The sequence below is a fragment of the Centruroides sculpturatus genome, unplaced genomic scaffold, assembly GCF_000671375.1.
Source record: "Centruroides sculpturatus isolate CEXI.00-Female unplaced genomic scaffold, Cexi_2.0 scaffold19, whole genome shotgun sequence".
Classification (NCBI taxonomy): domain Eukaryota; kingdom Metazoa; phylum Arthropoda; class Arachnida; order Scorpiones; family Buthidae; genus Centruroides; species Centruroides sculpturatus.
The window spans coordinates 733,125-748,922 of NW_019386694.1; the positions used below are offsets into that span (position 1 = coordinate 733,125).

Here is a 15,798-nt window from a genome sequence, read left to right on the forward strand (position 1 = left end):
ATATGATATGATATGTTTAAAAGTGTTAGAAGGCCGAACCTTACGGCATAGCCTTTGAAAAGGAAGGATGAAGAGTTTTAGAGGAAATGAGAAGAGGGAAGAAAAGTAAGGAATGATAGGAAAGTGTGAAGTGGGAACCATGGCGACATCGCGTTCCATTTATTGAGTATACTTTAGTTACAACACATGGGACATAGTCCACAGATAACAGTATGGTCAAAATATATACAGAAAATAAGCCCGCACATGGTACTGCCTCTAGGGAGACAGGGAACGCGAGCAATTGACAGCTATGCACGTGGGCAACCGACACAAGCTGCTGAAAATACCAACCCGGAATGTGCTGGAGTACAAAAGCACAAAGTTACACACGAAAGAAAAAAAATAAAAATAAATAAATAAATAATAAATAAATAAATAAATAAATAAATAATAATAATAATAAACACGAAAAGTCCCCTGACAGCCAACTCGCCCAGGTTACAACGGGGAGCAACAATGCAAAGAACCCCAGATGGCCAACTCGGCCATAATACAGGGGTATACAACACAACACAAGAGTCCCCCAATGGCCAACATGGCCAGGACCCAGTGGGAGTGGTAACTATACTGGAATCCCCAAATAGCCAGTTCGGCCAGGTTACAATGGGTGTTCTGAGTGAAGCTGACAGCTAGGACGCCCAGAGAATCCTAGAACGAAGGTACCGTGACCCCGGTGCCCATGATGAAATAGGAGTTTTTTACCATGTTTGTATGGATACCGAAGCAATTTTTTCGCCGTCATATAGGAATCCAAACTTTAGGAACCCGTATTATAGGGGGATCGACTGTACAGGGACGACGTATGTGTATATTGCTTTAAGTGTGTGTTTTGAATTTAACTGTGTTCTGAGAACAGCGTTTAACCAACTTTGGTATTCTTTAATTAAACTTTGCTTTATTTGTGTATGTTCTGTTAGTTTGGCCTGTTAAAATCCTAAACACTTGTATGATTCACCCTCTTCCATGGATTCACTAACTTATCCATTTCCAAGTGCAAAATCTTTTCTTCAAGACTCCTTTTTCTGTATGAAGTGTTTTGCGTTTGTCTAGGCCAAACTCCATTTGTATGTCTTTGGTGTATGAATGTGTGATTTGTAGGAGTTGTTGAAGTTGTTTTTGTGTGGATGCATAGTTTTATGTCGTCCACATACATAAGATGTGACAGTGTAAACTGTGGTGTTTTTTCATGTCTGGTATTGTAACCGCTTGGGTGTTATTTAATGCAGGGCTGTGGAGTCGTGGAGTTTTGATGTTTTAGCCGGAGTCGAAGTCGTCAAAAAATCCGCCGACTCCGACTCCTTTTTACTTACCAACTTGTTATATATATAAAACGGAAAAGTATCGGAATCGTGTCAAATTTGATCCTCCAAGTTTTTTTCTTTTGCAAATCTACACGTTTGGAAACCTCCCAAACCCCTCAAAAAAGTCAATAAAGGGGGAAAATTCGCGCGCGCATGTTGGCGTCTAATTTGTTTATTTTCTGTTCTGAGATATTGTTTAATATCTCAGAACGGTTAAAGTTTAAGAAATGAAATGTGGCACTGTAGCTTGCGTATAAAGGGGCATTAATAATATTAAATTTTGGTTCTTAATTAAAGGTCGACAGGGTGAAGACCTAAAAGTGGTCATGTGTCATATCTCTTAATGAATATTTTACTCGTTATTAGCGTTCAAAATTAAAAAAATAAAATAAAACTCGTCTTTACCCTCAAAGTAAGCTTTTTTGCCATTTTATAATAGTACAGTAAAACCCGTTAAGATGTTCTCGCCTAAGATGTTAGAATGTATATGGGGACATGATTTAGTTCAACCACTTTGACGCTTAATAACTAACTCCTGTGTTAAACCATCTGACTCCGATTCTGACCACTCTGACCACAGAAATTATTAGGCTTCAAACAGGGTGAACAAAATCATGCCCCCCACACACAGTCTAACATCCACACATATAGAAAAAACCTCGAATCTTTTGCATATCTCGAAATTTCAAGGTGTCCCGAGTCCAAAAATGTAAAAATTTGGGAGGGGTCATTTTTTGACCGAGCGCTACACTTTTCCTCTGTTATACAGGCCTATAACAGCCGGAAAAGTAAAAACTATCGAATAAATATTTATATATTACTTAGAGAAGTCTTTTAGCTTTGGAATAAAAAGTTTCTACGCTCTATCTTTATTACAACTCTATTTATTGAATATTTTATTCTGAGGTCACGTGATGACATCAGAATTTCCGGGTCTCTTTCGGTAACAAGTCTGCCCCTAATCGGAGTCGGAGTCGGTAGATTTTTACGCGACTCCACAGCCCTGGTTTAACGTGTTGGATAATAGGTTCAGGGCTAAGCAGAACCAGAGGACTCAAGGAATCTCCTTGAAAAATTTCTCGCCTAATAAATATTTGGATTGTTTGTATGAAAGTGTTACTAACCCTGAGATGTAGTGTTGTTCTCCAGTGCTGCATAATGTTTTGGACGAATGCAATGAGTGATGGATGTATTTTGTATATGTGTAGAGTATGTAGCAGCCGTGTGGAACGCTGCTGAATGCTTTTCTGTAGTCTATACATGTGTATTATCTGTGTTTGTCGTAGAATGATTGAATCTATAAGTAACTGTTCTTTGCATCTCACGTGATTTCTACGGCAACCTTTTTGTTGTTTTGTAAGAATGTTGTGTTCTTCAACATGTTTGTATATTTTGTTTGCTATACAGGATGTCAATAACTTGTAGAGTGCTGAAGACATGGTCTGTATAGTGAGGAGTCTGTGGTATTATTGATTTTAGGTTTTATGTAGATCAGGGGTCGCCAAACTTTTTTAACCATCGAACCCCAACCACTTTCCAAAGCCTCACATTGACCTCTACCGTAAAGTTTTATTACAAGTATATGTGTATGAGTAAAAACAAGAAAAAAAAAAGAACGTCGTGGTCTCTGTATAAGCAAAAAAAAAAAAAAATGTCACCCCTTAGCCGATATCGACCACTATGGCGACCCCTGCCCTAAATAAATGACATGTACTTAAACAACTAAAATGCCTGTTACTTTTTAATCAATGAAATTATATTTATTCTAAAAACCATCTTTTACATATTTTTCGAAGAAATGTACTAAAATAGATTCTTGTTCTTCACGATTTTTTCCATAAAAAGACATTATTCATTACTATTATGATGTTTAATAATATGATACTTTAAATTACATTTAAAGCGAAATTTTCGTGAGCAATGATTACACGAGAATGGTTTCTCTCCGGTGTGAAGACGAAGATGTCCTATCAGATGTTCTCTGCGGGAAAAACTTCGTTTGCAATAACCACAGACAAAGGGTTTCTCTCCGGTGTGAATCTTGACGTGTTCCCGTAGAATGCTGGAATGGATAAACTGACGATTACAGTATTGGCAAGACAAGAGCCCTTCTCCAGTGTGAATCCTTCGATGATATTTTAACCCATTTTTCGAAATATATTCTTTCTCGCAACTGCCACATCGATACTTCCTCTTTCTTGACTTCCTTTTTCTTGACTTCTTATTCTTTTTTAAACCTGTAAAATACGATTAGAGCATTAAAACCAAAACTCCCTTCAATTTATTGCTAATCAAATATGTAAATATCTAAATTCAGGCGCGCTATTTTTAAGGGATTGTTAAACTTGTGTGTGCAGATAGAAAAAATAATTTTTCCTTTAACAAGTTTCTTTACACTAAAGTTTAAACCTTACAACTAACTGATTTATTGTGTGATGTGGTCCATACATAAAATGCTTACACCAGTATTTGCGAATATTTTCAAGCAGTATAAACATACTATCACAAATAAATGTAATTTATACATTTATCTCAAACAATTTATATAAAGTGTATTTTAACAAATAATGTATTTGAAAATTATTTAAGATATCTTCATTTCATTTTCTTTTTCTCTTCATTTGCTTGACATATATTCTTCCTTTCTTCATATTCTAATATAATTTCTTATCACTGTCTTCAATTTAGTCTTCTGTAAACAGAAGTTAAACGCATTCCTCGACTCATCCTTTTTCCTGGAAACAATTCTTCGTTTGTTACTCTTCTGTTTATTAATTGGTAGTGAATCTAAAAATAAAGTTTTGAATGAAATCAGATACGAGAATGACGTCATACGTTATTTTATAAATCAAATTAAATAATTTTAGAAATTCTTTCTTGGACACGCCACAAAATTAAAGCTGGGTTCGAGATCTGAAAAATAAACGTTTTTAAGTTAAGTTAATTTTCTTGAACAGGAATAAGTATATGTGTGAAATGCATTAATTAATTAGTAATACGATATTTAAAATAGATTTATCAGCTATGTTTAGAAAGAAGTAGATCAGATAATACTGTATTTTACGAAGATCCTTTCCTTTTATTTTCATATTTTACAGCTTTGATTGAAGAATTTAAAATTTAAAAAAAAACAACCATTTCTTAAAAATTATGGTTTTAACAATGCGTGAAAAAATGAAAGATTTACTTACGTTTGTCTACATTAAGTCAAAAAACTTCATTCAACAAGCAAACGTAAAGCACTTTCAATAATTGTAAGCACACTCCACAAACCAATCTCTAGGACCATTCGATATAACAAGAAAGTTACCTGAGAAATCATCTTCAGTTACTTTGGAAATCTTTCTTTCTAACGTAATCGTCAACGAGATTTTCTTCAGATCAGCACTATAAATAATTAATTTAATTTCTTGAATGTGAAAATAAAGTGACGACTATCAAAGGAATGATAAAAAGAACTGACCCGTTTCTGCATGAGAATTCCATAAGCTTCCGTTCACTGTGTCATTCATAAGAAAGTACAACAGAATTATCACTCTGTCTTCACATACGCGAAGAATTGTGAGGTATCAACAGTGTGTAAAATAAAATTATCCTCGANGCTTTTTATTTTATAAAATCCGTCTTCTTGCGCCACCAGAGGGCCTTTTAAACAATAGGTAGTCTGTTAGCGTTGGTCAGTAGTAGTCCAAATTCAATACGAACGTTTGTTTCTTGAAAATTTGATCACGATTTAAATACAGTATTTACTTTTAATATTACCAATATGTCATCGAAAAGAAAACGTGTTGTATTATCATTAAAAGACAAATTAAAGTATCTATTTCGATTATCCGGATTTTTCCTTATCCGGACTACCTTCATCCCCAATTAGTCCGGATAATCGAGGTTCTACTGTATTATTGAAAAGGGATGAATACTTTTAAACTATATTTAAAATTAGTAATAATGAGGAGTGATTTACTATGACACAGTCACAATGCCGGGCTGCAGTTTTTAATCATATTGATAATTTACTTCATTTAAAATATATGCTCTTCACCTGCAATTAGTAGTGTCTTGCCCCCGCACATCATTCTTTTAACAATACTTTTGAATCGAAATAGCCTGACTTCCGGTTTGCAGCGGAATTTCATGTACAGGTAATCGGAGCATCCGCTGCCTCTGAGGATTCCATATATGCTGTCGTCTTTCATCTAACTCCGTTCTGGAGATGTAAGAATTCAGTTAAGAAAACACTCCGCATTTAAACCCGTTATGGATTTTTATAAATTTTTGGAAATATTTCTGTAGGCGTATCGAAGAATTATCACAATTGCGCAACAACCAACTTGTTCCATTGTCTTTTAAACAATAATTAAAACAGCGCCCGACGGACCGATCATAAAGTTTTACCTTTGAATAGCCGAGAACTTTTCTTCCATTAATCCTCGAAACAATTGCCTAATCCAAAATAAATTAATAACACAAAATATCTCTCGTTATAACTCAAACGTCATTTTACGATTACGTTGTAACGGAACATTTTTCATATTTGAATAAATCCAGCGGCGCCGTCTGTAATTCAAGATGTAAGAAACTTCATTTTTGCCGATATTTTTTATCGTAAAATAAAGCGTCAAATTTCCAATCACATTTTACTCCAAGAGAATTTACCAGAAATAATATTTTATTAAAAATTTACTATAAAGGAATATTTTTTAATGCTATATATAGTGCCGCTGGTTAACTTTCTCGACCTGGTGACTTATACGTTCACTAAGCGTTTNTACTTTCATCCCCAATTAGTCCGGATAATCGAGGTTCTACTGTATTATTGAAAAGGGATGAATACTTTTAAACTATATTTAAAATTAGTAATAATGAGGGGTGATTTATTATGACACGGTCACAATGCCGAGCTGCAGTTTTTAATCATATTGATAATTTACTTCATTTAAAATATATGCTATTCACCTGCAATTAGTAGTGTCTTGCCCCCGTACATCATTCTTTTAACAATACTTTTGAATCGAAATAGCCTGACTTCCGGTTTGCAGCGGAATTTCATGTACAGGTAATTGAGACATCCTGCTGCCTCTGAGGATTCCATATCTGCTCTCGTCTTTCATCTAACTCCATTCTGGAGATGTAAGAATTCAGTTAATAAAACACTCCGCATTTAAACCCGTTATGGATTTTTATAAATTTTTAGAAATATTTCTGTAGGCGTATCGAAGAATTCACACCATTACACAACAACCAACTTGTTCCATTGTATTTTAAACAATGATTAAAACAGCGCCCGACGGACCGATTATAAAGATTTACATTTGAATTGCCGAGAACTTTTCTTCCGTTTCTCCTCGGAACAATTGCCTACTCCAAAATAAATTAATAAAACAAAATATCTCTCTTTGTCTCTTTTTCTTCGTTTATATGGAGAGTATAACTCTATTTACGCTCTTTCTCCGATTGATCGCTATGCGACCGACGAGCCGGGAAAGAATGCCTTCCGGGAGGGCTTTTATGGGGAACTGGCCTCCTATTTAGTCGTTATTGGCAAGGAGAAAACATACTATTAGATTTCCTACAGGCTTGAAAGCTTACTCTTATATAAAAGAAATGCCGTTTTCTGTATCTGCCCAAATAAATATTTTTACACTTTTTTTAATTAAATTTCACATTATAATCTTTATATCTATAAAACTTACTTTAAGTGTTACTGTTACACTACTTTTATCGATGAGATTTAGAACATACTACGGCACACTTTTCTCTTCAATAAAATCAAAGGAAGTTTCACCAACGATATAAAATTTACATACATCTAGTTTAGAGACAAGTAATTAATACATAAGTACACCATCTATATCCACAAATATATTAAAGGTACATTACCTGAGAAGCAAGTTCCAAATTACAATATACACCTCAACCGTGAATGTTGCTTACGCATAGACATGACTTAAAGCAGCACGAACAGGTAGACTTTAATCTAGTTCTACTTCATAAATTATGTTTACATACCCTACAGAAATAACATTTTTCTCCGCTTTACATATGATATTTTATTTCGCTACTATTTCAACTGCCGCAATGCGGTTCGACACAACACAAATTTGCATAAATTTACAACATACAGTAGCCGATTACAACAGCCATTTCAAATAACCAAGATAGAGCCAAAAAAACTTTTATAAGATATTTAATTAGTTTTCATTTAACTTTACACTCAAACTTTTATTTATACAATTTTTGTCAATCAAAATTTCAAAACTTTCCTTAAATTTTCTAGTATAAGTGTTTTTTCCTTATGTAAAATTTCAGTATTAGTCTTATCTATATTACAATCGTTCAATAAACAGTGTCCGTGAAAAACAAAATTCAATCTGTGGTATTTCAAGTCAGCAATATGTTCCTTTAATTAATTAACCTAATATTTAATTTACTCTTTGTTTCACCTGTATAAACATTAGTATCACTGCAAGTGCATGGAATTTTAAAAACTATATTTCGTGTTTATTCCTTTGCCTATTTAGTTTTTATTCCCCCAATTGTTTCGCTTTTAATCTAGATTGCAATTTTTCATGTTTAGGTGCTAATTAAACATTAATTTTTCGCATTCTCCTCTTTTCAGTTCGGACAGAACCGAAGACGACGGCAGAAAAAGAAATAGACACGATTCTTTCGATTTTTTTCCTAAAAAATTTGACTTATCAGAAAACAAGTTAAAATCTATTCAATAATTAAAAATGAAAATACATGTACAATTGAAATTCGAAACATAATTTTTCATTCAATTATTACTGAAAAGGGATGAATACTTTTAAACTATATTTAAAATTAGTAATAATGTGATTTAATTTGACACGGTCACAATGCCGGGCTGCAGTTTTTAATCATATTGATAATTTACTTCATTTAAAATATATGCTATTCACCTGCAATTAGTAGTGTCTTGCCCCCATACATCATTCTTTTCTTTTAACAATACTTTTGAATCGAAACAGCCTGACTTCCGGTTTGCAGCGGAATTTCATGTACAGGTAATTGGGACATCCCGCTGCCTCTGAGGATTCCATATCTGCTGTTGTCTTTCATCTAACTCCGTTCTGGAGATGTAAGAATTCAGTTAAGAAAACACTCCGCATTTAAACCAGTTATGGATTTTTATAAATTTTTGGAAATATTTCTGTAGGCGTATCGAAGAATTCTCACCATTACACAACAACCAACTTGTTCCATTGTCTTTTAAACAATGATTAAAACAGCGCCCGACGGACCGATTATAAAGATTTACCTTTGAATTGCCGAGAACTTTTCTTCCGTTTCTTCCCAGAACAATTGCCTACTCCAAAATAAATTAATAAAACAAAATATCTCTGTTTGTCTCTTTTTCTTCGTCTTCTATGTTTATATGGAGAGTATAACTCTATTTACGCTTTTTCTCCGATTGATCGCTATGCGACCGACGAGCCGGGAAAGAATGCCTTCCGGGAGGACTTTTATGGGGAACTGGCCTCCTATTTAGTCGTTATTGGCAAGGAGAAAACATACTATTAGATTTCCTACAGGCTTGAAGGCTTACACTTACAGAAAACGGCATTTCTTTTATATATCTGCCCAAATGAATATTTTTACATTTTTTTAAATTAAATTTCACATTATAATCTTTATATCAATGAAACTTATTTTAAGTGTTACTGTTACACTACTTTTATCGATGAGATTTAAAATACACTACGGCACACTTTTCAATAAAATGAAAGGAAGTTTCACCAACGATATAAAATTTACATACATCTAGTTTAGAGACAAGTAATTAATACATAAGTACACCATCTATATCCACAAATATATTAATGATATTGTACATTACCTGAGAAGCAAGTTCCAAATTACAATATACACCTCCAACCATGAATGTTGCTTTCGCATTGACACAAGTTAAAGGAGCACGAACAAGTAGACTTTAATCTCCTTCTAACTTACAAATTATGTTTACATATCCTGCAGAAATAACATTTTTCTCCGCTTTATTTGGCTACTATTTCAACTACCGCAATGCGGTTTAACACAACACAAATTTGCATTACTTTACAACATACAGTAGCTGATTACAACAACCATTTCAAATAACCAAGATGGAACAAAAAAAAATATTTTTGTAAGATATTTAATCAGTTTTCATTTAACTTTACACTTAAATTTTTATTTATACAATTTTTGTCTTTCAAAATTTCAAGACTTTCCTTAAATTTTCTAGTATAAGTGTTTTTTCCTTATGTAAAATTTCAGTATTAGTCTTATCTATATTACAATCGTTCAATAAACAGTGTTCGTGAAAAACAAAATTCAATCTGTGGTATTTCAAGTCAGCAATATGTTCCTTTAATTAATTAACCTAATATTTAATTTACTCTTTGTTTCACCTGTATAAACATTAGTATCACTGCAAGTGCATGGAATTTTAAAAACTATATTTCGTGTTTATTCCTTTGCCTGTTTAGTTTTTATTCCCCCAATTGTTTCGCTTTTAATCTAGATTGCAATTTTTCATGTTTAGGTGCTAATTAAACATTAATTTTTCGCATTTCTTTATCAATTTCTTCATATAAACCTTTAATGTAAGGAAAACTAATATACTTTATATCAGGAACCTTTTTTAATCTTTCATATATTTTAGCGTTTATTTTCTTTTCCCAATTACTAATTATTTTATTCAGATAACCGTCAAGCATAAATATCTTTTTAAACTCATTTATATGTTTATTTATATTAGTAGTTGGGAAAATAAAATAAACGATAAAAAATATGAAAAATTGCAATTGTATTTATTTGGGCAGATATAGGAAACTGCATTTCTTTCATATAAGTGTAAGACTTCAAGTATGTAGGAAATCTAATAGTACGTTTTTAAAAAAAATGAACTTATATATTCAGTTGTACTCTTGTATAAAGTGTCTTCCTGTTAGATCAGGCATGGCCAACATACGGCCCGCGGACCGTATGTGGCCCGTGTAATGGATTTATGTGGCACGCGATTAATCTTTCAATATTAGCTACTCAAGCCAGAATAGATCGGCGGTGAAAATTCTAACGCCTTAAAAACAAAAAGTCAACAATTCGCTGTCCCGTCAGAGTTAACCCTCCATTACAAATCTCAAGTACAGCATAGAACGTTGATTAAGCATGATAATGTGAAAAATGTATCTGTAATTTCTATGTACAATTTAGTCTCTATGGAGGTGACACCACAATGAGATCTCGCACCACCTCTGGTTCGGCTTATGAAAAAAGTTCTCTTTTTAATTCGGCCCGGGGGCAAAAACTGTTGTCCACTCCTGTGTTAGATGATATATTTACAGTAGAGCGTCGATTATCCGAATCAATTGGGGACTGGGGTGGTTCGGATAACTTATTTTTCGGATAATCGATTATGTACGAAAAATATAATTTATCCCATGTTGAAATTTTTCTCCGTTGCGTGTCGCTTCGCGTTGAATTTTCGTCGAGGTTAAGTCTAACGAAGACTATTGTATCGTTAAAAATTATTTTTTTATTTTGTACAAACAAAATAAATATATTGAAAAATANAAAAGTGATTTGTGTAAAACCATAGATTAATTTTTTTAAAATAAGTTTTGATAACGCAGCACTTGGGTGATCTGCTTAGAGGGTACCTTCCGGGAAGTCTTTTTAATGAGAACTGGCCCCTATTCAGGCGTTACAGACATGGAGGAAACCCGGAAAACTCCACGTGGCCAGCCTGTTATGGGGAGGCACGATTCCACGACTGAACTCACGGTATTCAAAAGTTATCTTACCCAAGGACCATGTAACCAAAATAACATATTTTAAAAATTCTTTACATTGTGTACAGTAGAGGAATAAAGAATTTTTAAAATGTGTTAGATTGGTCACTCGGTGCGTTAAACCCTTATGTAAGAGAACCTTTGTGGTTATATAAATCAAATACAGTACTATAATATAACAAACATTAAAACAAAAACCATATAAAGAATTTGGTTATTTCAGCCTACCATTGTCACGTTTATCGTCATACTCGGAAGGTACGAAATGNGGCAATACGTGTAACTCAGAAAATCAATTATAATTAAAAATTAATTGATTTACAGAAATACAATCGAAAGTTTGGAGTGGTATATATGACATGGTCTAAACTAAAAGTACAGTAGACCCCCCTATAACGTAGATTACTATGACGCGGCGAAAAAATTGGGTCAGTATTCATACAAAAATGCTAAAAGGGACATGTAAAATGTGGTAAAACATCATCGCCAACGAGCAGCCGAACTATTTTCCACCGTCTAGCGCCATGCTACGGAGAGTTTAGGTGGGTAAGTTGAGTTTAACTATCGTCTGTACAGTATTATATATAAATTAGGTACTGTACATATAANTACTATAATATAACAAACATTAAAACAAAAACCATATAAAGAATTTGGTTATTTCAGCCTACCATTGTCACGTTTATCGTCATACTCGGAAGGTACAAAATGGTCACATTTTCATTGATCAGGTAGACAGTAATTGAAAATATAATATATTGAAATAATTCGACCAAAAGTAGTAGTTGACCTCCTTCATGATAAGAAAACGGTCAACGACTACTAATTCGTAATAATAAACCACACACACCTGATTTGTATTTGCCGAGTTATTTTCTTTATTCAAACGTTTTGCTGAGAAGGTAGATAGATAGACTACTAATTCACTCTGGTCTACTATTAATATTTTAAAAGTGATTTGTATTGGACAGGTTGTGATGGCCCTGCATGTGATCAAACTTGCTAATTTTAATGTTCGAAAGACTTCAAATAAAACTTGTTTGAATGAAAAACAAATCTTGTAAAATTGCGAGAGTAATTGCTTTTATGTGATAATAAATTTTTTAAAATTTTGGCAACAGATTGTATAAACTATGCGGCAAGTGTGTTCTCATAAATATTGCATTTATGGAATGTTATTGGACTGTAATTTGAAAAATATATAGTCCCATAGATTCTCACTTTCTGCCCTTGTCTATCCGTTCTTCCTTAAATTAAATTAATCACGATAAAGGTGTTGAAAGTCGAAACCAGATGGGGAAAGCTTAGGGCAGGAGGCTCAGATTAACTATATACGAACTTCCGGTTTAGAACGGAAGTACCGTTAGTTTGATTCAAAATTTTTTTCCAAACGGAGTTAGATATATGACTGGCACGACTCTATTGCTAACAGGAAAAGTATAATGTACAGGAAGAAAACACTACCACACTCCATGCAGGCAAGTTCTATGTGCTACCTGTTGCAGTAATGTAATATACTGTATCTTAAGTCCAGTTGTGCTCACCGTGCTGGCATTGTACTTAGTACACACCGAATAAAAGTATTGTATTGTATTGTATTGTCACAGTAATGGCGTATAGGTGCATGTATTTCGCGCTATGTCATTGTCACAGTAAATTGATATATAAAATATATATTTTTTAAAAATTATATCCTTTTTTTGTAAGAATTATGTTTAGTTAATTATTTTCTTAACTTTTTTGCCAATAGATGGCAATACGTGTAACTCAGAAAATCAATTATAATTAAAAATTAATTGATTTACAGAAATACAATCGAAAGTTTGGAGTGGTATATATGACATGGTCTAAACTAGAAGTACAGTAGACCCCCCTATAANCCAATCACAGCCCAAGGATTCCTACGACGTGAAATTCGTATAACGAGGAACGTATCTTCGCGTTATAGGGGGGTCTACTGTATTTAAACGTAACTACTGACTTTCATAGCAATTGGTTGAACGGCCTAGGCATGTATAGTGAACAAACATCCAAACAAACAAACATCCTCATTTATACATAAAGGTTAGTTCTATTATTAAACACCAGAGGATTCTGAGAACAATTTTTTTTCTTCTCCATCATTCCACTTAATTCAATCATTGATGAGAAAATTTAATAGAGTGCACTCAGAACCTGGAGCGATTGAAAGAAAACATAATTAAATTTACAATACATAATTTGTCTTGTAAAATATAATTACGTTAATCTAATATATAGAATTTTTAATGTGTTAGATGATAATTTAGATACTTCATACTTACTCTGATCGGAAAATTTCTCTTTACATAGAAGCACTCTGCGAAGGATATTCCAATGGGNTGGTTGAACGGCCTAGGCGTGTATAGCGAACAAACATCCAAACAAACAAACATCCTCATTTATACATAAAGGTTAGTTCTATTATTAAACACCAGAGGATTCTGAGAACAATTTTTTTTCTTCTCCATCACTCCACTTAATTCAATCATTGATGAGAAAATTGAATAGAGCGCACTCAGAACCTGGAGCGATTGAAAGAAAACATAATTAAATTTACAATACATAATTTGTCTTGTAAAATATAATTATGTTAATCTAATACAGTAAAGTCCCGAAAACTCGGCCTGATGTGGACCGAAGGGTGGCCGAGTTTGTGAAAATGCCGAGTTATTGAAAATGGGGTTAAAAAAATAAGTATGAGTGTGGAGTCCTCAGAAAATACTGTACTGTACTTGTATGTATTATTTGCTTAAAAATAAAACAAAGAATAAACTGCCCAAATACCCGTAAACAAAGGAAAAGTACATACTTTATGAAGGCATAGGTCCATTACTATATGAAAATGAAAATTAATGAATACACAGTGTACAGAAATTTACCAGATAAGACAGACCTCAGAAAAATACTTTATGAAACATAAATCTGTCTATAATGAAAATGAACTAGGGGTTTTTTCATCCTGCCAGTGTGCGGCTGAGTTATCCAGACTGCCAGGTTATCGAGTGCCGAGTTTTCAGGACTCTACTGTATATAGAATTTTTAATGTGTTAGATGATAATTTAGATACTTCATACTTACTCTGATCGGAAAATTTCTCTTTACATAGAAGCACTCTGTGAAGGATATGTCAATGGGTTCGCCTTTAAATCTTTTCATAAATCCAATTATCTATTTAAATATATTAATTATTAGACTCAATAATCCCTCTTACCATAAAATGTTCATCAAGTTTTATATATTCCTACCTTAAACTTCATTTCAACTGAAATGTTTGCAGGATACATTTTTACAATTGAACTGAAATCGTCATACAGCTGAAATATTAAACAATTACAAATCACTATTTATTTAAGCAAATATTAATTTATATAATAAGTTAATTATTTGTTGCTATGTTAAAAATATAATAATTTTTATTTAAGTATTTTTCGCGAAAAAAAATATAATACGGAATTTGAAGTTTAATTTGGATTCTCGATCTATTCTTCTGTATCAATCATTTTCTTACATCTATTGGTTGTTTCCTCCAGTCCCAAATAAAGACCCATGCATATAATGTTTTTGTCATAAGTTCAATAAAGGAAGATAATCCTAACAAATAGATATTATAGTCAAAAAATTATTTAAAAACAATGGAGTCAGATTATTTATACAATTTTTATTTAATTGTATTGTAGAGAAACACAATAAATCTAATTTTTTTTTCCTTTCTGACTTACAGAGGGTAGATAAGTTCAAAATTATAAAACATTACATCAAAAATGAAATAAAACTTAATGTTAAAAAAGGTAAAAGCAAAACCACTTTGAAGAGAAAAACACTATTTCATTGTTAAATCTCCTAAATGCATTTCATCAAAAATATTAGGCCTCCTCAGTAGGATTTTCGGCATACAGATTAAAATCCGACAATATCCCATCATAGGTTTCCATTATGAATTTTCATCTATATATCCAACAAAAGTCTCCCAGTATGCAACTGTCAACTCACCCGTATTATTTGCATAAGTTTGGCAAAATATTCTTTAACTTTTCTTTTTACATTCTTTTCCTTATAAACAATTTTTACATGATTAATTAATGTTTTTTCACATTTATTATAAGATAGGAGAATTATTATATTTTAATCTTACAGCTGCTAATTATCTCCGACAATCTGGTGTTCAATTTTCTCTGTTTCACCAATATAGAATCTAGCAATATTACATGTGCATTCTACAGACTCGAATGCATAGAGAAGCAACACATCTTAAAGAGACAAAAATTTATAATTTCACTAACATTTTCGACACTTGTACCATATCATCTTCAAGTGCAAAAAAAGAGTCAATACATTAAGTATTCTTACCAAAAGAAAATAGAAGAAATTTCAGTATTCTTAACACTTTTTTAAAATGTAGAATAAATGAACATCTGTGTGCATGTTCCATATCATTTAGCTTTACAGAAAACCATCATATAAGCCTATCACTGGAAAATGCACGTTTCATATGAGATAAACAACAAAAACATCAAAGTCATAAATTTCCTGTCAATCATTTTCCCGCATAAGTCATTTCACCCAAGTCTCGCCTAAAACTATAGATCAACAATCCACTGTACAGTACTAGAGTCAGTGAAAGAGTACTACAGTACTAC

General features: G+C 32.8%; 1 protein-coding gene across 7 annotated transcripts; it reads right to left on the minus strand.

Moving 5' to 3' along the window:
* Nucleotides 1–3,090: 3,090 nt before the first annotated feature.
* On the minus strand, nucleotides 3,091–14,479 carry LOC111615615 (gastrula zinc finger protein XlCGF67.1-like). Of its 7 annotated transcripts, none has more exons than XM_023357026.1 (3): nucleotides 4,807–4,950; nucleotides 4,654–4,730; nucleotides 3,091–3,580 (listed from the first exon to the last, which is right to left on the minus strand). In XM_023357026.1, the coding sequence occupies exons 1-3, from the start codon at nucleotides 4,827–4,829 to the stop codon at nucleotides 3,192–3,194; spliced, it is 489 nt and encodes a 162-aa protein (XP_023212794.1). In that variant the 5' UTR covers nucleotides 4,830–4,950; the 3' UTR covers nucleotides 3,091–3,191. The 7 variants fall into 7 exon arrangements, 1 of the variants encoding a protein (XP_023212794.1); XR_002755112.1 differs by lacking the exons at nucleotides 4,654–4,730; nucleotides 4,807–4,950 and adding exons at nucleotides 14,240–14,329; nucleotides 14,407–14,479 and having other exon boundaries at nucleotides 3,480–3,580; XR_002755110.1 differs by having other exon boundaries at nucleotides 3,480–4,130.
* Between the last annotated feature and the right edge of the window lie 1,319 nt (nucleotides 14,480–15,798).

Excerpts from the sequence above, each read along its gene's own strand:
- LOC111615615 (XM_023357026.1), bottom strand. The coding sequence starts at position 4,829 with ATGGAATTCTCATGCAGAAACGG. Across the intron at positions 4,731-4,806 it reads GAATTCTCATGCAGAAACGG|TGCTGATCTGAAGAAAATCT; the intron begins GTCAGTTCTTTT and ends AATTATTTATAG. Across the intron at positions 3,581-4,653 it reads AACTGAAGATGATTTCTCAG|GTTTAAAAAAGAATAAGAAG; the intron begins GTAACTTTCTTG and ends CGTATTTTACAG.